The 22055-nt window shown below is 45.9% G+C and overlaps 1 protein-coding gene across 1 annotated transcript; it reads right to left on the bottom strand.

Annotated features, from left to right (window-relative positions):
- Window positions 1-5844: 5844 nt before the first annotated feature.
- SAP18 (Sin3A associated protein 18) lies at window positions 5845-12764 on the bottom strand. The gene is made up of 4 exons (XM_073225832.1): window positions 12605-12764; window positions 12342-12451; window positions 6513-6635; window positions 5845-6242 (listed from the first exon to the last, which is right to left on the bottom strand). The coding sequence occupies exons 1-4, from the start codon at window positions 12731-12733 to the stop codon at window positions 6089-6091; spliced, it is 516 nt and encodes a 171-aa protein (XP_073081933.1). The 5' UTR covers window positions 12734-12764; the 3' UTR covers window positions 5845-6088.
- Between the last annotated feature and the right edge of the window lie 9291 nt (window positions 12765-22055).

The following is a 22055-nucleotide window of genomic DNA, read 5'->3' as shown; positions in this document are numbered from 1 at the left end:
CATGTTCCTGTCTGCTGCTCTGCTAAGGCCCCTGACCCTGTCGTGGCCGGGTGGTCCTTGCCGTCTGCGGGAGCTGCCCTCTGTCTCATGACTGTCCCTCAGTCTTTTACATCTTCTATTTCAACAGTGTTCTTTTTAAGACTTTCTTGTTTACAAATGGCGGCTTAATTTATGAAAAGAGGAATTTGCACACTGAGGTAACTGCACTCTCGTAGTCGCGGCTGGAATCGGATTCCCCTACTGGTAGGACGGGTGGGGTTTTCTCTCTCTCATCACTTCCTGTCCGCTTCAGCCCCTCCAGCCAGCCTCCCCACCACGCAGCTGCGGATCTCCAGGCTCCCCTCTTGCTTGGACACAGTCTCAGCCTCGTTCTCGGGAAGGTTCTGATGACTTCCCGGGCCAGCTGCCCTTCTGGGGACTGTTCGCTGGCCTCAGGCGATGGGGGGGACCCAAGGCTTCAGGCTGCCCTGTCCACACCCTGAGATCCTCCCCATGTAAATATAACTGAAGAGAATTTTATCTAAGTTCATGAAAGTGCTGTTGGCAGTTTTCAGATTACAGCCAAAGGGAAAATAAATTTGAGAAGAAACAATCTGCAAATATCATGACAAGATATTTCAAAGGCTTATTTCAAATTTGAAAAATTGATGCAGTAAAGATGACCATCTTTTATAATTGTGCCTTGAAAGTCAAATGTGGAAGACCTGTCACTGTGCTCTCATTTTGTCAGAAAACTAAGATATTTACTCTTTGTTCAAGGTTTACTGTGTAGTTATAATTTAATTCAAGATAGTTTTATTTTTCAAGGTAAAACTCTAGAGTCAACTTTATATATGATAATGACATTGACCCCCCAAACTGCCATCACCCTTTAATTCACTATTTCCCGTAGCTCTCCGTACATAAGTCCACGGGATAGATGAGATGACGAGGGACTGAAGCCTGGAGTTCTAACTTTAGAAGATGGAAAAAGAGCAGTCTAGTAAAGGAGACTGAAAAGAGGCCAGTCAAGAAGGGAAAAGAACTTCAAAGAGGGTGACCGATTGTCAATTTTGCTGAGAATACAGCAAGAAAACAATTGACCTTTGAACTTGGCAAAATTGATGTTACAACACTGGTTAATTTTCATGGCATGCTGGGAGTTGAGTGGACAGAGGAACACAGGTGGAGAAGCAAAGATGAGGGGTTTAGGTAGCTCTTGAGTTCTGCTAAAGGGAGAGAGATGGTGCGGCAGCTACAGGGGGATATGGAACAAAAACAGGTTTTGTTTTAGATGGGAAATAAAATATTCCTTGTTGCCTAAGTATCTCCACTTATGTGATGGCCCCTCAAATTCCATTTGTCCAAAATTTCTTTTTCCTGACCCTTACCACTTCTCTATGATCCTAGTTACTTAAAACTTCAGCTTCCATCTTAGCTTTGGATGTTAGGATCTTTCAACTATGCCTCATATACTTTAAAAACCTTCAGTGTCTTCCCATTGCTCTTAAAGTGAAACCCAAGATCCTTAATACACGACCCCAGGTAATTCAAGCCTAGGTTACTTCTCCCTCTTACAACCTGTGCTCTAGCCACACAGGCTATGGCTTCCCTTTTCCTGCCTCATGCTGTACCTTCACGCATACTGCTCCGTCTAGAATACTTTTTCCTACCCACTCTGCTTGTAAATACCTTAAGTTTTTGTCTACCCACTACTACTGCCCCTTTTAAGGAAAATACTTTGATTTTCCTGGAAGAACTTACAGCCCTGCTCCAGGCTCAACCCAGCAGCACAGCAAACTCCCTGCCCACACACACCAGTCAGTGATGGGAGTCGGACCCAAGTCCAGTCAGCGAGAGCCTACTCCAGGGCTTTGGGAGCCACTGGAACAGCAGCATGCTCATCTGGACGTGCAGAGGTGTGCGTCCTGGGCTGCCAGCTGCTGTCCAGGGAGGGCCTGCGTGAGATGGAGCCTTGGCAGGAGGGGAGCTGAGGTGAGAACTCGGCCTGAAACCAGCTAGCTCTAGCCCAGGACTTCAGTTAGATGTTGCCTAAACTTGTGCTTAAGTAGCTTTTCTTGTTAATTGAAACTCAGAGAGTTTTGGCTGATCTGCTTCAGATCTCATACTTAACGTCATTTTCAGACTGCCTCATTTTCCCGTTCTGAGAGGCCCTCTTAAAAAAAGATTTCCTCAACACCCCATTCTCATCCATACATGACATAATTCCTAATAAAATATTTGAGCGTACATTTATTTCATGTTCATCTCTCCCTGGACCATAAGCTCGATGAAGGCGAGGACCTTGTTTGATGATTACACTGGTACCTAGCCATTTACTGAATTAATGGTAACATCAAACACTGATATGCTAGGCATGGCTCTAATATACTTCACCCAGTTTAATTCTTGGATCAGCTCCTGAGGAGGAAGTACCATCATCCCAATTTTTCCACTGAGGGTATCACAGCTTTACTGATTGGCCCTTTCCCGTGCCGTTTCCCACCCCAAAATCTCACAAATCTCTGGGATGTGCTCCCTCCCCTGTACCCTCTGCCACCACTGCGATTCTCGCCTGGACTATTCCAACAGCGTGGCATTCCTTTCCATCCTTAACTCCAGCCAGGGTGGAAGCTCCGCTGACGGTGAGGCCTTTGGTTTTCACTTTCACACCGTTGTTCATTCTGTACCCTTTATCTGGAGGAATTGGACAAACTCCACGTTCAGTAGTGATTTGACCTCATGACACTTCCTGTCCACCTTTTATCACCATCAATATTTATGCTTTCAATACTAGACTGTATAGACTTCCTGGGGAAGGATCTGTATCTGTATCCCTAGGCCCACAGTACCTGGTGTATGAAAGACGCTCATTAAATGTTTTGTTCCCTGGCAAAAGATTGGAAAGTTTGAGTTAATAAAGAATGCTACAAATTCTGAGTTCCCAATAATTACTCCAGATAATCTTCAGTCTGAAAATGCCTCAGGAGATTCACCTCATTCGGAATTTAAATTGCTTTAATTTCACCAAATCCTGTGATATTTTCTTAGTTTGGTTAAAATGGGGCTGACCTGCTAACCTGGATAGGGTAGCGAACCCTGAACAAAAGGCACAAAGCGAGGGACTACAAATGGCTTTCCTTTTACATCCCTATTTACTAAACATTCACTACCTACCAGGTACGTGCTCTATTTCATTGACTCCTCCCTACAGTTTTATGAAAGGTATGTAGTTATACCTCCCTACAATAACTTCGGTGTCACATTCCCAAGCTGATGATTTTTATTAGAATTACTTGTTCGTAGCTGCTTCATAGATCTTAGCCTTTCCCCCCACCTAGGGATTAAGGTGCATGGAGGTGGGAGATCCACGAACGTACTTCCCTCAGGCTGCCTCCACTGCAGGCTCTTAGATCAACACACACAGACCTCACCTAACTGCCCTGCGCTCAAACTGGAAACAGGACCGTATCATTTCTTTAAAAGATATGTTTTGTTTGTATAAAAACTGAACCAGGTCCATTCTCTACATCACAGTACCTTGGCAGAAAATTATAAATGCAAAGAACTTCAGTACAAGAGCAGCATCAGTGTAGTGTGGAAGCCAGATTGCTGGCGAGTTGAGGATAAAACAACCTATGAAAGAACACAATATTTAGAAACATGTTTCAACTAACTTATTGTTGGCCACCTAGGTTCATATACCCCGCTGGTGACCTGTCATTTGAAGCAGGCCTCAATTTCATCCATAAACACAAACTGTAGTCTTTTTATCTCACCTGTGAAGGCTATGTGAAATAATGCAAGCTAAGTGCCTTGACGAAGTTCTAAGCTGTTTTAGGGTACTGCCTTCTGTTTCATAAAAACTGTTTGAATAGAAAGAGGTAGGTCTGAGTTCAGCTCTTTATTTAATAGGTTTAAATTTTAGATAATTTAAACTAATATCCGTTTGATAGCTTTCTCTCCCCTTCACACCTGCCCCTCACATGCATGCACACACCTGCAGAAAATGGACATCTGAGCTATCACTTGAGCTAATTACTATGGGTAAAACAGTCCCAACCCAAAAATTTTGTAAAATTTAAGTATAAACTTAACATCATAACTCCCTATTGAGGATTTGGTAATTGAAAATAACCAAGTTCATGCATGCTCTGAGAAAACTGAAAAGATTATATAGGCAATGCATGTGCTATAAATCACACATGACAAAGGGCAAATGTCAGCTCCACAAAAACCTCACGTGCAAGGGAGGCAGTCAGGATGCTAACGCACTGACCCTCTGCTGTCATGGTGACCACTTACTCCTATTTGGAAGAAACAGCTCAGTTACTTACTCAAAGCCACACAGACCAAAGCCAGAGGGAATTAAGAATTAAACTTAAGTCTTTTGATTCTTAGCATTATACTCAATAATAAATTCACAAGGCATTCTTTACTACTTTTGGTGGAAGATTGAAATCTTAAAAAGGAGAAATCCCACGTTGAAACCAAGCAAATAAACCGTTTTATTGTGAACTATGGGGAGAATGGCCTGGAGCAGCAGGAGAGTCCCGCCTGCAGCTCACACCACGAGTACCACCAGCCTGTCCAGGCCCTGTACTGAGCTCCCGACCTGCGCTGTAGGGTCCTGCTCTTCCCCACAAACAGGGAGATCATCACGGCTCCTCCTCCCCCACAGCTGGGTTTAAATTACCTTTACAGCTTACCCAACTCCAGCCTACCTAGTCTACATGAGAGAATCAGGGTCGGGGTAAACCACTGAACCCTCTGGGTTCAGAAGAGGCACTAGGCCCCGATTCCAGGCTCGCCCCTGCCCCCTGGTGACTGGCTGCAGGAGGAACACCAAGTCCACAGGAACATTAGATTTTTAAAGGCTGCTTTTCTATGTTCCAGATCAAACTACTGCATCTTACTCCAAAATCACTGCTAGCATGTACTTTCATTTTGGAATATGCATTTTCAACCTTCTACTGTAACAGACTAGCAGTAATTTAGGCTGATTACATACTGCCATACTGTATATAAACTTCAGAATGAAAATGACGCCATGCAGGATATGGTTCCAGTTTTGACTGAAATCTATGGCTATTTATTGCTTCTTACATATCAGGCTATCTATTCTAAGCCCTTTGCAAATCCTTGATCTCCATATCCTATGAGCTGTTACCTCCATTTTATGAATTACAAAAACCAAAAAACAAACTCAAGTACCTTGTCCATGCTCGCAGAGCTACTGATGCGATCAGGCTTTAAACATTTAGCACAGCTGGTCTTAACCCCTGTGCACACTGCGCCTCTCAAACCTGATACTCAGAAACGAACCAGTCCCCAGCACCCGCCAGGATGTGACTGTCCCCTACCCACCCGACTGGGCCCCACCCCCGGCTCCTCGGACTCCTCCTGCACCCCTCCCTCCATTTTCACTCCTCTTTAGCATAAACCTTTCCACCCGTAGCCTAAGACCTAACCCTTGCTATCTCCACTGTGGTTCCTGACGCCAAAATGCCCCATTCTGCCCGTTTTTTAAATATAAAAAGCCATCAACCTGCCACCCATCGTCCTGCTAACTTGGTCACTGTAACTTGATTCAGGCCGGCCAGTCTCTTCAAACACAGGTAGCTTCTTCAACTTGCCTCGCTCACGCTGCTTTGAAATGCCTCTGCTGCCATGCTGCCTCATCCACAGAGGTCCTTCCCAAACCGCATTCAAAAGGCCAGGCCACAAACCCACTGCGGATACAGTCCCCTGGCTTTCTCATTCTGCTCCAGTGTGGCTTTAACATACCATCCGCCACTACTCGGTATAACCCCAAATACGACACTAAGCCCTGTTCCCATGCCTCCAGTAACGTTCACACTCAGGTTGATTGCACACATATATTTAACAATACAGTTTTACACTGAATGCTAAGAGCAGTTTTCTTCATATTTTACAAGATTTGAAACATATGGACTCCATTAATATTCATACCATAACACAGCCAAACCTAATTCCTAAATAGATAATTCACAATTTGTTTAAAGGCTTAATGGCAAAAATGAAGGGAGGAAAAAAGTTTATTTTACATAACTGAATGAAAACTAATTCAAGAAACAGTAAATACAATTTAATATGGTCTCATGCGCCCCGAAGGAGGTGCCCGATTTGGAGGGGTGATTGCTATGTCCAAATAATCTCCTATTTGGAACTTCTGCGACTGCAGAGTCATGGAATCATCAGTTCCCTTCCTCCCAGACATGGTGCTGCCAATCTCCTTTACTCTGCAGGAAAAGAGACGAGCTGTTAATGGATCACAAACCAATGGAATTTAGTTTGTATCAGAAAGTAAATACAGGATTGGATATGCTCCTTACCTTACAGCACAGTTCAAAAGTTTTAATTACTATGTAAAGCTAAACCAGATATTAAGATAGTATAAATTTACATTTTTCCTACTAAAGAGATTCATTAAACAGATTATTCCTTAACAATAAAACATTATCAAAGCCAAAAACAGATTATAGGAATTAAAAATGAGAGAAGTTACCTACCGATAGCCAGGTCTTTTAAGATCCGTAAAAACAATTGCAAAATTGAAGTGTGTGCCCTTCTTTCTAGCTTCTGGATAGACTTCTTTTACTAAACTAGTCAGTTCTTTCAAGGTTGCATCCATCCTGAATTTTTTTTAAAAAAGACATTACATCTGATTAACTAATAACATAGTAGTAACAATATAGCAACAATGCATCAAGAATTTTGACATGAGTTAAGAGTTAACAATGTGTATTTGAATTGTGACTCACATTAGAAACTATCAAGGTCTTTTACTTGAGTTGATTTTAAAGCAGCAAATACTATTTGCACCAAACACTCTCCTACCAGCCACAATGCTTGAAATTTTGATAAATTAAACTCCCTGTCAGTGATAATACTTAAAACAATTTTATTTCCTTATTTCTAAGACATGCAGTTTTCTGCATCTTATCATGTTTAAAATTGGAATGCATCTTGGAACCAATATAACAGGAACGCATCTTCATAAAGATGTGTAGTTAAGACAGATTGTGAGTTTTTCAACAGATAAGAGTCCTAAAAAGAAACAGGAAATTTTCTCAAGACTCCTAAGCACAGGCTCCTTTCACAATATATATTCTTGCCCTGCAAATATTTATTTGAAATCAGAACTTAATATAGTCCCTTGAGCTCATATGGAACATGGAAAAAATCTTTTAAAATATAAGCATCTTGGAAATAACAAACTGCAGTTGACTGTTGAACACAGGGATTAGGGGCAGTGACCCCACACACAGTTGAAAATCCATGTACACTCCCCAAACACTTAACTACTGACACCTACTGCATATAAAATGGGTCAATTAACTTCAGGTGCAACAAAAAGGACACAGCAGGAAAGCAGAGGATACTAGCCACCTCACTGGTCCCTGGCCGGGGCTGACACTTGCCTGCAGGTGGGTCACGCCAGGACTACGAAGGGCTCACTTGGAAAGGGCAAAGGTTTCTCCCCTCCTCGGCTTTGCCGGACCTGGCCTCTGCTCTACTCCAATCAGATCCTGGCATTTCTCTCTGGTCCAGATAGCTGTGTGATGTTAATGACGCCAAGGTTGCCGATTCAATCACCTTACAGACCCCTATGTACATTTTTCCATTTCTATCAACTACATCACCTATGGAGTCTGTTACCTTACATTCAATTGCAGCCACTGTGTATATGCTGAAAAAAATTCATATATAAATAGACCCATACAGTTCAAACCCATGTTGTTCAAGGGTCAACTCCTGTGTTTTTATATTCCTTTTTTGACAATGCGAAATAAATGATGTGGAACTTTACACATTGCCTGTAGGGTGCTATAAAATGAAACAATACTAGGCACTCATGAAGAATGAGAACTAGAGGGTCCAGGATCCAGCAGGGAACCAAATGCCCAAGGTCATTTAAACTCTACACCCTATTTACAAATCTCCACATCATACTCAAGTAAAACCATGGCTGCAACAGCACCAAGAGTAAAAATACCCTGGATGACACTATCTTCCATTCCCTACTGCTGCTGAACCCTTTCTCCGTATGTCCATAACACAACAGTGCCCCCAAAACACGCCACTTCTCTCACATTACCATCAAAAGCACCACTACCCTCTTAATGGCCTACATCATGAACCTAAGCAAGCATCCTTCCGTTCTCCCCAGCTCCATCCTGATGCTTTTACCTTTCCAATACAAATCAGTTTTTTCCTCCAGCATCACCACTGTTATTTCAACCTCTCATTATTTAACTCTCTCTGTTCCCTGCAGCTCATCTCTGCCTCAGTTTTTTAAAGCTTGTTTTTGTATAAAAACGGCTATGTTGAGGAAGTGACACCTGGTTCCACCTCCAGGGGAGGAGCCCAACCAGAGGACAGCAGAGAGCACAACGCTGGCCATTGGGAGCTGCCCCAAGATGTCAGCCTACCGCGTGACTTGCAGGTGGCGGGGTTGCCAAGAAAGACGACTCACCCAGGCATTGGATGCAATGCTTTACTTGCACAGAGAAGAAAAAGAGCAACATCAGATTCAACAGTGAGCAGTGTGGGTCCCCACGGCCAGTGGGTCTCACCCTGGGGCTGATGCAGTGATGGTCTGCACATACCCTTCTTGGGCTGCAGGCAAAGGTCTCCACTCCCTCCCCACTGGGAACAGATGTAGCAGTGGGACTGGTCAGGTGCCATGTAGCACACATGCTTAAGCAGAACAAAGAAGAACAGATCAAGCCCAGAATAGATAAAGGTAATCTCAAAGAGATGCCCAGCACAGGCTGTGAGGAGCAGCGCTTTATCTCTCTGCAAGGAAATGTTCCAGGCCCAAGGTCATTCTCATGCGGTGGTGCATGGGGTGGAGAAGCCGTGCGTTGACTGGCTTTCCCAGCTAGACACATGCTCATTATTCAAAGAGGTGGAAAAGCCATATGCAAGAATACAATATATCCCAAATTTCATCAACCAGAAATAACCAGTGAAGTTAACATCACTCGAAGCATTTTGTGCATATACACACTACAGAAAAAAAATGGACAATTATCAAACATTGTATACATGAGACAATACAAAAAACAAAATTCATGCCTCAAATTCATGCCTATTTTTCATGCAATTAAGTTCTTTTAATTAAATTTAACCAAAGCAAAAATGGAAGTCAAACTAAAATTTCTGATAAGGATTCACACTGTTAGCCTTCCTACTGCCCTCTAATTTTGTAACATACTTTTACTCTGTCAGAGTTCCTGTCTGTTCCTTGGTTATTTTAACTTTGTCCTCACTTATCTCCAATGTTGGCATAAAGCCTGAGGCCAGACTGGTTTACCTGCTGGGAGGTGACTTTTTTCCATACCTGATATTCTCGTGTTAATTATTCTGTATCAATCATTCTCTGCATATAATTACACACAGTATATGCTCATACTGTGTACCACAAGGAATCCTTTCTTCCATTCTTTTAACATTTTCCATATTGTCGTCTTGCTCATAATGAATTTAGGTAATCTGGTTTACAATTTTCATCAGTTCTGACAGTATGGATACTCTACAAGCTTCGTCACCTGCTGAGGACCATCTTCCTAGGTCAACAGCTGGCAGTTGCTTTCTGAGCGCTGGTCTAAAGCTTGAGTACGCAAGTGAAGAACACAAGAGGTCTCTTGGGGCCAAAGTCCTTGCTAGGTGACTGTGAGGGTCAGTTTTATACATCAGTCTGGCAGAACTACAGCCCGTTATTCCATCGAACATGAATGCAGATGTTATTGTAATGTATTGTAGATGTGACTATAAAGTCTATAACCAGTTGGTTTTAAACTAAGTAGATTAGCCTAGATAATCTGAGTAAGCTTCGTTCAATCTGATTAGGCCTGAATCAATCAGCTGAAAAGTACTTAAGAGCAGAGGTGAGACTTCCCTGAAGATATTCGGGGCACCGTGGGCAGCTTCAGCTCACTGAAAGTTCCAGCCTGCCCTTCCTGATAGGCCGCCTCACGGATCAGGGATTTGGGTGTCTAGGGAGTCCCCACAATTATGAGCCAATTCTTTGCAATAAATCTCTTGATTTTTTTGTAATGCACCTCCTACTGGTTCTGATTTTCTGGTTGAACCCTGACACTGACCCAGGTAATTCTTTCAATAACCTGTTTAATGACCCCAAATGCTGGAGACACACCAGCTCTGTGGGGTTTGGCTTGTTCTCCCGACTCCAGTGTCTTGGACTCTGGCAAACTGACTTGCTCCCTCTGGATGTGCACTCTCTTCTCCTGACTTATCTTAGGGCTGCCCTCTGGAGCCCTCCAGTCTGCTGCTACAAATTGAGAATTCCTAACGTTTGTTAACACTTCCCTCATTACTGCTTCTGGGAGGGGAGCGGGGCTCGGTGCTGCCCCACACCAAATATCGCGCCTTTCAGAAGCTTGTCTTCTTTGGCCACCATTTTGAGGTAAAACAAAGTTGTCTTTCCTTGTTTGGTTGAAGGGTTGAAGTTTATTGATAGGACAGTTTAGGACAGGATTTTTTTGTAAGTTTTTTTCTTGGTTAGTAGAGGGTCTGCGGAACATTTCAGTAGCCCTGTTCATTCTAAAGTCTTACTTAGTATTATTTTTTATGTTATCATTAATCTACAATTACATGAAGAACATGTTCACTAGGGTCGCCCTTCACCAAGTCCCCCCTCCCTACAAACCCCATTACAGTCACTGTCCATCAGTGTAGTAAGATGTTGTCTTACTTAGTATTTTGTTCATTTACTTTCTTCACTAGAAGAGCTTACTATAGGGAGGGGCCAGTGGGGGCAGTACCTTATTTTACAGGGTCTAAGCACAGAACCTGGCAAACTTTTATTTGTAGGAGAAAATATACTTTAATCTCTGAATGTAAGTTTTCATCAATCCACTAGTAACAGTTCTTCTCTATTAAGTTAAATTAACCTTCCTACAACTTTTCTCCTGGAATGATGCTGAACTACAATCATACTATACTACACAAATTTAACAATACCTCCAAAAAGACAAAGTCCTAATCTTCAAAGAACTGAGTTTTAGTATGCTGGACTTACAGTTTAAAATTACACATTTTGGGGGACTTCAAATCGGTGTAGCTGCTGTGAAAAAGTTTGGCAGGTCCTCAAAGTCAAACATATAATGACCATGTGACCCAGCAATTCCAATGCTGGGCATATACCCAGAAGAACTGAGAGCTCAGATACTTGCACACCCACCCATGTTTACAGCAGCATTATTCACAACAGAGAAAAGGTGGAAACAGCCCAAGTGACCCTTGGCAGGTAAGCAAACAAAATGCAGAATAGCCATACGGTAAAATATTATGCAGCCATTAAAAAGAATGAAGTTCTGTTACATGAACAAACATGAACCTCGAAAACATTATGCGAGGTTTATATGTGAAATAAGCCAGACCAAAGGACAACTATTTTAAGAATCTAGGTGTATGAAAAATCTACAACAGGCAAATTCATATACACACATAAGCTGGAGGAGTTTACCAAGGGCTGGGAGAACCAGTGGGGATTTACTGATTAATGAGTTCAGAATTTCTGTTAGGGGGAACGAAAAAGTTTTGAAAATAGGTAATGGTAATGGTTGCCCAACATGAACATAATTAATGCCACTGAACTGTACACTGAAAAAGTCAAAATGCAAATGTAACATATTTTAACCACAAAAAGGTCATATATTTTTTAATTATACATTTTTTACTACTATTAAACAGCCATTATGATGTCACACCAGAGAATACAAAGCACAGAAGCTAAGCCTGCAGTATGTGATGGCTCTAGAGTGGTGGGTGGGGGCGGTGAGCGAGCACAAGAGATGAACATTTGGGGGCAGGCTTCACTGAACCCATCAAAAGCTTTTCCGTTAAGCATGACATCAGAAATTACGTGGTTTTTGTTGATTTTTTTATAATACATCTAAGGCTTAATATACATGGAAATGCTCTTTGCGGCTAGCGTCACTCAATGGCATCACTCACCTTTACTATGTCATATTACCATTTATTCGACTATAAGCCCTTAAGGGCGGCTACCGCATTTCAATTACGGACGAATCATCTGCGTACCAAGCAGCCATAACCGTGACGGCAATCTTGGGTCTGCCAGTTCTCTACAATCTAAAAGTTTTAACATTAAACTCAAAAGCGTTACACGATGAGCAAATTCACTTTTACCTAACAGCTAGAGCCTCTAACGTCGCGGGAGCTGCGCCCAAAGGCCCCAAAGGGGAGACACTGAAGGCGAGGAGGGAACCCCCACTGGGGGGGGAGCGGGCGCAGGCTCGCGGTCCTCCCCGCCGCCTCCCCGCCGCCGGCCGCCCCCGAGCCCTCACCAGGTGTAGATCTGCAGCTCGCTGGACGGCACGTTGCCGCGGGAGAACTCGTCCATTCGGTGGTGGCGGCCGTTGTTGGTGGTGAAGACGCGCAGGAGCAGCGGACACGTCTGGGAGGGAAAGCGGAAAAACGGGGCAAGGCACAAGTTAAAGAAACCGCGGCTAGTCCGAGCCGCCCCGCGAACGGAAATCGCCGCCTTCCGCGCCCAGGCCTCGTTCTCTACCCTGCCGGGCCCACCTCCACCTCTTCGCGGACCCCACACCTTCTCCCGATCAATCGGCTTCTCCGGCTCCTTCTTAATTTCCTCCTGGGTAACGCGCGACTCTACCGCCATCTTCCTCTTATGGCCCGCGAGACGCTCGCTCTGACCTCCGACCCCGGCAGCGAGCATGAGAGCGGAGTCTCTCGCGAGGAGAAGCTTTATTATGGGTTTATAGAGGACCGGCGGGGGCGGGGCGTCTCCAGGCGCAGGCGCACTTCATCGAATGGCGCGCTAGCGCGGACCGGCTGCGCCTGCGTGGTACGCCTCCAGAAAAAAGGCTGGGGCGGGCGCGGGACCGCCCGAGTATTTGTTCCCTGGACTTCTGAGCAGACTGAGTGACTTTGCGGTGGCGTTTGCACACTTAGTGGAGGCGAGACACTTACAGGAGATGGAAGAATAGGCAGAAACAGCCCTTTATCAGCAAAGTATGATGTCTTATTTTCGATAAAGAAAGAACAAGTTATGAAACAGGCCCGCACGTGTGGGCCCCGGAGTTGAAAGACAGAAGAGGCCCCGCAAAGCCGAGGGCGGCGGCGAAAGCCTCCCAGTAGAAGGTCGCTGAACGGGTGGTGATCGGTGCGGAATGGTCTGGACTCTCCCTCCTCCCTCCCGCCCCTCCTCATGGTTTGGAGTGGATCAAAGACCTCAGTGTGGACGGCAGAACTAGGACTCTTGGGAAACAGCAAACTATCTTCGTCACCAGTGGATAGGGATACGTGATGAAAAGGCAACAGCCGGAAGGGATTGATATGTTTGACTAGGTTAAAAAAACAAACACGAAAAACCTTGACCATTAAAACACATCATAAAGAGAGAGAAACATACTTCACAGGGTGGGAAAAGATACCTGTGATGCCTGTGATTGACAAAAGCTAGTTTCCCGGATACAAAGAACTGAAGGAAAGGACATCCCAATAGTAAAACAGATAAAATAGCTGAACAGGTGCTTTTAAAATGAAGAAATCCAGATGGCAAACAGGTGCCCAAGCACATTATTAATCAGGGAATGCATTAAAACCATAGTGATTAGCTTTAATTGATTGATTTTAAACTACACACACTAGTTTGGCAAATATTGGAAATTCTGACATCAGATGCTAGTAGACTAATGGAAATTCTCATATACTGGTTGTCTTGCCAGTGGGTTTCAGCCCCAGGCAAGTTTGCTATGGAGTCTGTGTGACCAAAGAAAATGACAGCAAAATGTTCTTGGGGTGAAAGGGTTATACCCAACTATTTTCAGGTGGCAGGTCAATCACTAAAATCCCATTCACTCTGAGCAAGCCTGCATGCAGCAAGCCAGTCTCTGCCTCTGGGCCCCTGTGTCCGCACAGCTGTCCTCTGGGCCTCTCTGTCTGCACAGCCATCCTGTGGGGCTCTCTGCACAGTCGTCCCACACAGCCGTCCTCTGGGCCTCTGTCCTCAGCGCTGCTACCACTCTAGCCTCTGCTCTCCTGCAGCCTCGCAGCCCTGTCACCATGTCACACCCAGAGCACTGGGCGAGCTCTTTTTATAGAGTCAACAGCCATGTATTGTTCACAGGTGTGCAGTGAGCTAGTCAACCAGGGCCAGGTGAGAATCCTGGCCACAGGAACTCTCATTTTATCCACATGTATATCCCAGAGAAATTGTTACACGTGAACACCAGGCAACATTTGGGATAATGCTCGAACATCTTTATTCACAGTAACTAGAAGCAATCTGAATGTCTACTAAGAGTATATTCATAAAATGGAATAGCATAAAGCAAGTAAATGAATGAAGCGATATACTTCTATGAAATTGTAGAATAAAAACAAGTCAGAGAACAATACATCTGATAGGATTCAACCCATGCAAAGTTGAAAAATAGTAACTCCCGCATCCCAAATGCTGTTTAGGAAAACAAACACAGGTGGTAAAACTATAAAGAGAAGCAAGGAGGTGATTAACGCTAGATTTGGGATAGTGTTACCTGTGAGAATAAGCTGGGGTGACCCAATTAGTGAGGGGCATCCCGGGAGCTTCTAAGATGTCAGCAATGTATTCTTTCTTACTAGGAAGGGTGTGGTTTTCCATTCTTTATGTTGTAGCTGTACATTTTAGATACTCGTGTGTGTGTGTGTGTGATTTAGATCATGGTTAAAAAAATTTTAAGAGATGGGACCTCGTATGCAGTCAATGTTCATGGTTTTTTTTAAAAGAAAGTATTTGAATTTCTTCTCCAGTTCTATGATTCTAATAAATCTTTTTCAAAACCTCCATAGTATAAAAATGCAGACACATGAGGGCACTCTAGTCAGTTAAAGACAGAACACTGAAGTGAAAACGAACCACTTCACAACCTTTTATTGGTGTTTTGGGAAGGTTTAGTTTCTAAGATGTAAATTCTCATTTCGGATCTTCCCAAACAACAGGCTCTCATCAAAATGAATTTCCCAATACCTTGAGACACCTATATTTTTAGAACAGTTAAGGGTGTGTGTGTGTGTGTGTGTGTGTGTGTGTGTGTGTGTAATCATATTTATTTATGGAATTCTGTTTCTGAAAGAAGTGTATGTAAACACTCTCAGTAAAGCATCTGCCTGATACCAAAAGTAGAAAAAAAAAGCGAATTTTCATAACCATTCCTAGAAAAGTTAAGCCTAGAGGCAATGAAAGGAAAGGAGCGACACATAGCAGCAATTCACCGGAGAGTTCCGCTTTATTAGGGAAAGGTGCTGGGTTATATAGGAGGGGGCATGAATTGATTGAGGTGTCACTTCTACGGGGCTGTTGGCTGTTGGCTAGGTGCTGGGATTGGGAGGGGGGCGAGAGGTGATTGGGCTTCAGGTGGCGCCGGTGGGAACCGAGGACCCCGAAGAGAAGCCGGAAGTTTGCCATCTTACTGGTGGGGACCCTTCATTCCCCCCTTTCTCCTCTATGGGTTTGTGGACGTTGCTTTCTCTCTGGCTGCTTCCTGCTGAACAGGGGCGGAGAAGGGAGTGAGGGCTTGAGGATTGGGAGGAAAGGGTTGATAGGACTCCCCACAGTAAGGACGAGTAGATGTGGACTTCTTCAGGTTGGAAATCAATGAAGGTTCCCTGTAACCATAGGTTGGCCAAGAGGATATGGGTGTCAGGAGCCAGGCGTCTGCGGCTATTGTTTCCAGGAACAGTTTCCCGTGGAGAGAGGGGTCCATCTCAGTGTGTGGTGAGGAGGTCACGTGAGGGTGAGGGATCTTCTGTGGCCAGAAGCTGGTAGTTCCTGAGTAAAAGCTGGTTGAAAGCTTGATTAGAGATTTTTCTGACTTGGGATTTGATGAACTTTATTATACAGGGTAAGAAGAGACAGGTGAGAAGAATGATTATTATGGGGCCTGCAATGGGCCAGAGCCAGGTGAGGAGGGGGTTTGTTAGTATTGACGAGAATGGGTTGGAATTGGAAGCAGAGTGGAGACTGGAGGCAAGGTCGCTGAGTTTGGTAATGTCAGTTTCTACAATGCCGGATTCGTTGATGTAATAGCAGCACTCTTCCCAGAGGAAGACGCAGGTGCCACCCTTCTCGGCTGTAAGCAGATCTAGGGCCCGCCGGTTTTGAAGGGTGACTTTAGCTAGCGAAGTGACCTGTCTTTGGAGAGAGGTTAGAGAATCGGCAGTGGATGTCAGGGCTCCCTCAAGTTTGGCGTTGAGATCTCTAACTGCCTATAGAGAGTGACCCAAGGCTTCTCCCGAAAACCCTGCCCCAGTGGCTGAGGTGATCAAAGAGCTACTGACCATGATGGGAAGGAAAGCAGCTCTTTTTGTGCACGAGGGCAAGGGAGGTTGGAGCTCAAGGAATTCTGCCATGCTGTAAAGTGTTAACTGTGAGATTAGGGTGACGAGAATGCAGGGTGTATCAGAGTTGAGAGGCAGTGAGTTGAAAAGACTGCCATTACACTAAAAGAAGTGTCCCGGTTGCATAAAAGTCTTAGAGCCTGAGGTAGGGGTGTAGATAGAGAGGCAGTGAAGTGCACTGGAGGGGGGTGGAGTTGGGCCTACACAGTGGTGGATGGTGAGATTATCTGCGTATTCTGGTTCCCATAGGGGTATGTCTGCCAGGGGACAGAGGGGTTGTCCTTCTGCATGGAAGGAGTAGTTGGAAATATTAAGGGGCACGGCGGCCAGCAGTGGGCGCTGTAGTGATGCGCACAAGAAACAATTGGCTGTGTTAAGGGTGTGGTTGAGAAAGATGGTGGTGTCCTGAATGAGCTGTAATGAAGAGTAGGAGAAATGGGAAAAGGGGTGGGGATAAGAAGATGAAGAGGCGCCGTCAAGAGTTTGGATAATGACTTTTTCGGAATGTCTGCTATCTGATGCAACTTGAGAGATCTGGGAATGAGAGGGAACATACTTTTGAGAGATATGAAGGGTACTGTGGGGGGTCGAGGACCCCCCGTAGTAAACTGAGGCTGTGACTCTGGCAGCCCATCGAGAGTCCCAGGGATCTGGGATTGATAAGGAGAATGAGCCGTTGGGATATTTCATGAAACGGTTGGAGGAGTAATACTGTGGGTACTGGAAGTTACTCATGTAGTGAATGGCACAAGACCAGTAGGGACATCTCCTGTAGGTATCTGGCCATCGCCTGCAATAGGCTTGTTTTTGGTCATAGAGGAAGCAGAGGTAGGGAGAATAAGGGTAGCTGCTAGTGAACACTTCAGTGTAGGGAGGAAAGTGGAGGTATAAAGGCTCAGAGCAGCTTTTCAGAGGGCAGTCTGGTGTGGCAATGAGGGCAGTAACTTTTGTTTGATGCTGTGTGTAAGTCTCTCTGACTTTGAATCGCCATACAAAGGAGGCTGGGGTGGCGGGGAAGACAATAGGAATGAGGGAAAAAAGGCGAGAGAGCATTAAAGGAGGAAAAAGTCATGATTCGGGTATGGATGGCAAAGGGGGTGAACGGGATTTTGGAGGAAAGAGGACAGTAAGGTCAGGAGTCTGGAGGGAGGTAGAGTCTGTAAACTTTTGTAGGTTAAGAGATCTTTCAGGTGATGTGGGGACAGAATGGTAAGGGGCGCCCTGAATGTCAGTTTATGAGCTTCTTCCTGCAAGAGCTGTCTAGCGGCTAATGCTCGTAGGCAGGGGGCTCATCCCCGAACTGTGGGGTCTAATTGCTTGGAGAGATAAGCTACTGGGGGGCAAAGGATGGGCCATAATATTGGCCTAGGACTCTTAGAGCTTGACTGGACCTCTCATGAATGTATAATGAGAAGGGCTTCGACAAATCAGGAAGATGGAGAGCTGGGGCTTCCACAAGGGCTTGACAGAGCTTAATGAAGGAGTGTTGGGGTGAGGAGGATAATGGTTTTTTAGGGGGGCTCTTGCTGAGGTCGTATAGGGGTCTTGCCAACAGGGTGCAGGGAGAAGTTAGGGATCTACGTTCTAAAATATCTAGCTAGGCTTAGAAAGGGCCTAGAAAGGAAAGGATTTTTGTCTTGGTTTTGGGAATGGGCAGGTCAGAGAGGAGCCATTTTCTGTCTAAGGTAATGGACTTTCTTTGTTGAGTTGGAAGGAATCTGAGGTAAGTGACAGGAGGGGAAGAGATTTGAGCTTTGACGGGGGATACTCGGTAACTTCTGGAAGCTAGAAAGTTAAGTAGGGAGGCAGTGTCAAGTTGAGACTGTTCCCACGAGAGACTGCAGAGTAGAAGATTGTCTATGTATTATAAGGTGGACTTGGAGTGATCATGATGAAACTGTTTGAGGTCCTGAGCTAGGACCTGTCTAAAAATATGGGTACTATCTCGGAAGCTTTGTGGCAAAACTGACCAAGTGAGTTGTTTAGAATGTCTTGTGTATGGGTCCGTCCAGGTGAAGATGAAAAAATCTTGGGAGCAGGGGTCTAGAGGGATAGAAAAATGGGTCTTTGAGATCTAGGACTGAGAAGTGGGATGCTGAGGCTGTATGGATTTGGAACTAAGGGATGGATAGGGACAATGGCTATGTTGATGAGGCGAAGGTCTTGGACAAGGCGGAAAGATCCGTTGGTTTTTTTAACAGCTAATATGGGGGTATGTCTTTGAGATCTAGGACTGAGAAGTGGGATGCTGAGGCTGTATGGATTTGGAACTAAGGGATGGATAGGGACAATGGCTATGTTGATGAGGCGAAGGTCTTGGACAAGGCGGAAAGATCCGTTGGTTTTTTAACAGCTAATATGGGGGTATTAAATGGGGAGTGAGTGGGTCTGCTTGAATGATGGGTTGGAGGCCTATGAGGGCTGAAGTGGTTAGGGGGTATTGGGCCTGACAGATATACTGAGAGGGGTCACATAATTTGATAGAGGCAGGGGGACATAGGGCCACGGAGGGGCTTGTAATGTCCCAAACTTTGGGATTTACAGGGTGTATGAGGGCAGAACCGGAGCTTTCATTGGGTAGAGGGGGGTTGTTGGCTATGAGGGCCATCAGAAAGGGAGTACTGGGGGCTGTGGGAGTGGATATAGTTATGGAAACGTGGAGGAGGGAAAGGATGTCTCGTCCTAGCAAAGGGATGGGACACTGGGCATAACCAGGAAGGAGTGGGAGAAAGGTATGGGATTGTCTTGGATTGTGCATAAAAGGGTGGGTGGGGGGTTTAATGGGAAAATCTGTTTACCTCCTACTCTGACTATAGGAGTAATGGCTGGCGTGGTAGGGCCCCGGTATTCTCACAAGACTGAGAAGGTGGCTCCTGTATCTAGGAGGAAGGAGATGGGGTGACCGTCTACTGTTAAAGTAACCCTGGGCTCCTGTTTGGTGATGGAAATGGTCGGGCGAGAAGCCCCCGGGCCCCATCAATCTTCTTCTGCCAGCCCCACTACGGCGGGCTTAGGATGGGGGTTGTTCATCCAGCCTCCCCTTCGGGTGGTTGGGCAATCAGACCCCCAGTGGCCCTTTTTGTGGCATCTGGGGCATGGGGTGGTAGGAGATCTGGGGGAGGGGCACGCCCTTGACCAATGTCCCTCTTTTCTGCACTTGAAACAAGCTCTTGGGGGGGCTTGTTTGTAGAGGGGCGCCCAGGTTGTGGTTTTATCAGCTGGGCCAACATCTGGAAATTGGCCTGATCAGCCTTTTGTTTACAGCATTCTTTCTCCTCCTCCCGCTTATGGAAGACTTTAAAGGCCACTGTTAGGATCTCAGTCTGTGGGGTAGCGGGGCCCTGTTCTAACTTTTTGAGTTTAGCTTTAATGTCGGGGTAGCCTTGAGCTAGGAAGTATGTCATAAGGACATGTCTTCCTTCAGGTGTTTCTGGGTCCAGGCTGGTATACTGTAATAGGGCTTGAGTGAGTCTGTCTAAGAACTCGGAGGGGATTTCATCTCTCTTTTGAATTATGTCTTGGAGCTTTTGAAAATTGACTACTTTACAAGCTGCCCTTTTTCAGACCTGCTATTAAGCAGGAGGCAAAAATATCTTGAGAGCGGAGACTCATGGTGGTGTTATAATTTCAGTGTGGGTCTTGTTCGGGGACAGCAGTGGGGCCAGGGGGATAGGTGGGGTCAGTCCTGTGGGTTTCAGTAGCCTGCATTTGGGCGAAGTCCTAAACTCGTCTACGCTCTTCAGGGAGGAGAGTATTGGCCAGGAGCATGAAAATGTCATGATGTGTGAAGCTGTAAGACTGGAGGGTCTATTGAAACTCCCTGATGTATGTCATGGGATCAGTGGAAAAGGAACTTAGGTGTTTCTCTAGTTGGGCTAAATCTCTTAAGGAGAAAGGGATGTGAACGCGCACGCTGCCTTCGGATCCTGCTACCTCCCGGAGGGGGGCGATAATTTTGGGAGGCTCTCGGGACTGAGTCTGAGGGGGACTGAAGGGTTCTGGCTCAGTCTGTGGGGGAGTGACGCGGTCTAGCCGTGCCTAGTCGAGCAGGTCCTGAAGTGCAGAAGGGGGGCAAAGAAAATAAAGAAAGATAGAATCGGACCCACATGTCGCCAGCTAGCAGCCCAGCTGCTTACTTCTGCCGCTGTAGTTGGGCTTGAACTCATGACTCTGAATTAAGAGTCCCATGCTCTACTAACTGAGCTGCAGCAGGGCTCTAGTTAATTGCTTATGGAATACGTAAACAGAATGTTCTCTGTTCTCCATTCCTGCCATATCTGCAAGTGGGGGAAGGGCATATTTAGAAGCAGGGGCGGTGTTTCTACACATCTTCAAGGTCTCCCTATTTTCAGAGTGAGGAGTCTTGGCAAGATATGTTTTTGTGGACAGATAACTTCTAAGGACTGCACCGGTTGTTCTCTAGCTTGTGCCTTCCCATGCTGCGTTCAGACATGGGGGAAGGTGCTTTCCCATTCTCCCTACAAACATGTGAGAAGACAAAGGCAGTCCCTAACAGGGGAGAAACAGGTGATGAGGGCAAAGACTGAGGAGGCTCTTGGGACCTAGTTAAAGGGGGGCTGAAAGGCTCAGGCTTAATCTGCAGGGAATGAAGGTGGAGGAGGTGAGATGGGGGAGGAGATGGTTGGGGAGGAAGGGAGAAGGGCTGTTGTAGGAGAAGAAGGGGAAGGGAGTGAAGGGAGGCTTCTGCGGGGGCGGCGGCTTGCAGGCTAGGAGAACTTGGGAGGGGGCGGGGAGAGGAGGAGGCGGAAAGCTTCGATATAGGGAATCTCCTTCCATTTTTTCAGGCGCTGGCAGTAGTTAAAAAGATCGCGAGTGATGTTAGGATCAAGAGTTCCCCCTGCAGACCATTGGTTTTTATTGTCTAGGGGGTATGTCGGCCAATCTTGGGAGCAATATTTACGGAGAAGTTTTGGTTTTATATCAGGCATCAGGGAGAGGGTAGCCAGATGCTTAAGCAGGCATTCAAGAGGTGAACTTTCAGGGAGGGATGAGGAGGCTCCCATGGCTAAAGGACAGAGAAGGAGGCAAACAGGGGAAGACGAACGGAGATCCTCGGACTGGAAGCAGACTGCAAGGAGACAAAGGGCGTCCCCGATGATCCTTGGTGGTCTGCGGAAACTCGTATACGAGTCGGAATTTCTTGGGAAGTGTGGGTCGTCACCCAGACTTCCCTAAGAAGGCAGAGTGCCGGAGTCACGAGGTACCTAGCACTAGGCGTTTTCGGCGGATGGAGCAGAAGGAGGAGGGGGGGAAAAGGGAGCGTTCTCATCCACAAAGGAGTCACCTCGTTTATGACTGTCGGAGGAGGGGCCTGAGGGTCCACCGCAGCCGTGAAGGCCTGAGGCGGGGAGAATTCCCTCCTCATCCCTGAGCATCAGGGCCTTGCCGGACGATCACGGTCAATGGCACTGCGATAGCTCGGGGAAGAGTGGCCCACCCCGGGGAAGTTTTGCTTAAAAACTTTCAGCACTGATGGAAGGGATGGTGAATGCGTTTGACTGTCGGAGGAGGGGCCTGAGCGTCCGCTGCAGCTGTAAAGGCTTGAGGCGGGGATTTATGGCTTTTGGAGGAGGGGCCTGAGGGTCCGCCGCAGCCGTGAAGGCCTGAGGTGGGGAGCGTTCCCTCCTCATCCCCGA

This window comes from Manis javanica, chromosome 1 (genome assembly GCF_040802235.1).
Source record: "Manis javanica isolate MJ-LG chromosome 1, MJ_LKY, whole genome shotgun sequence".
NCBI lineage: Eukaryota > Metazoa > Chordata > Mammalia > Pholidota > Manidae > Manis > Manis javanica.
Note: the sequence above shows the minus strand (reverse complement) of the source record. Positions and strands in the feature narration are given on the sequence as shown.

What these genes read in the sequence shown, in the direction of transcription:
- SAP18 (XM_073225832.1), bottom strand. Translation starts at nt 12,733, where the DNA reads ATGCTCGCTGCCGGGGTCGGAGGTCAGAGCGAGCGTCTCGCGGGCCAT. An exon ending in AGCCGATTGATCGGGAGAAG is followed by an intron (nt 12,452 to 12,604) that starts GTGTGGGGTCCG and finishes TTTCCCTCCCAG; the next exon opens with ACGTGTCCGCTGCTCCTGCG. An exon ending in GAGCTGCAGATCTACACCTG is followed by an intron (nt 6,636 to 12,341) that starts GTGAGGGCTCGG and finishes AAAAAAATTCAG; the next exon opens with GATGGATGCAACCTTGAAAG.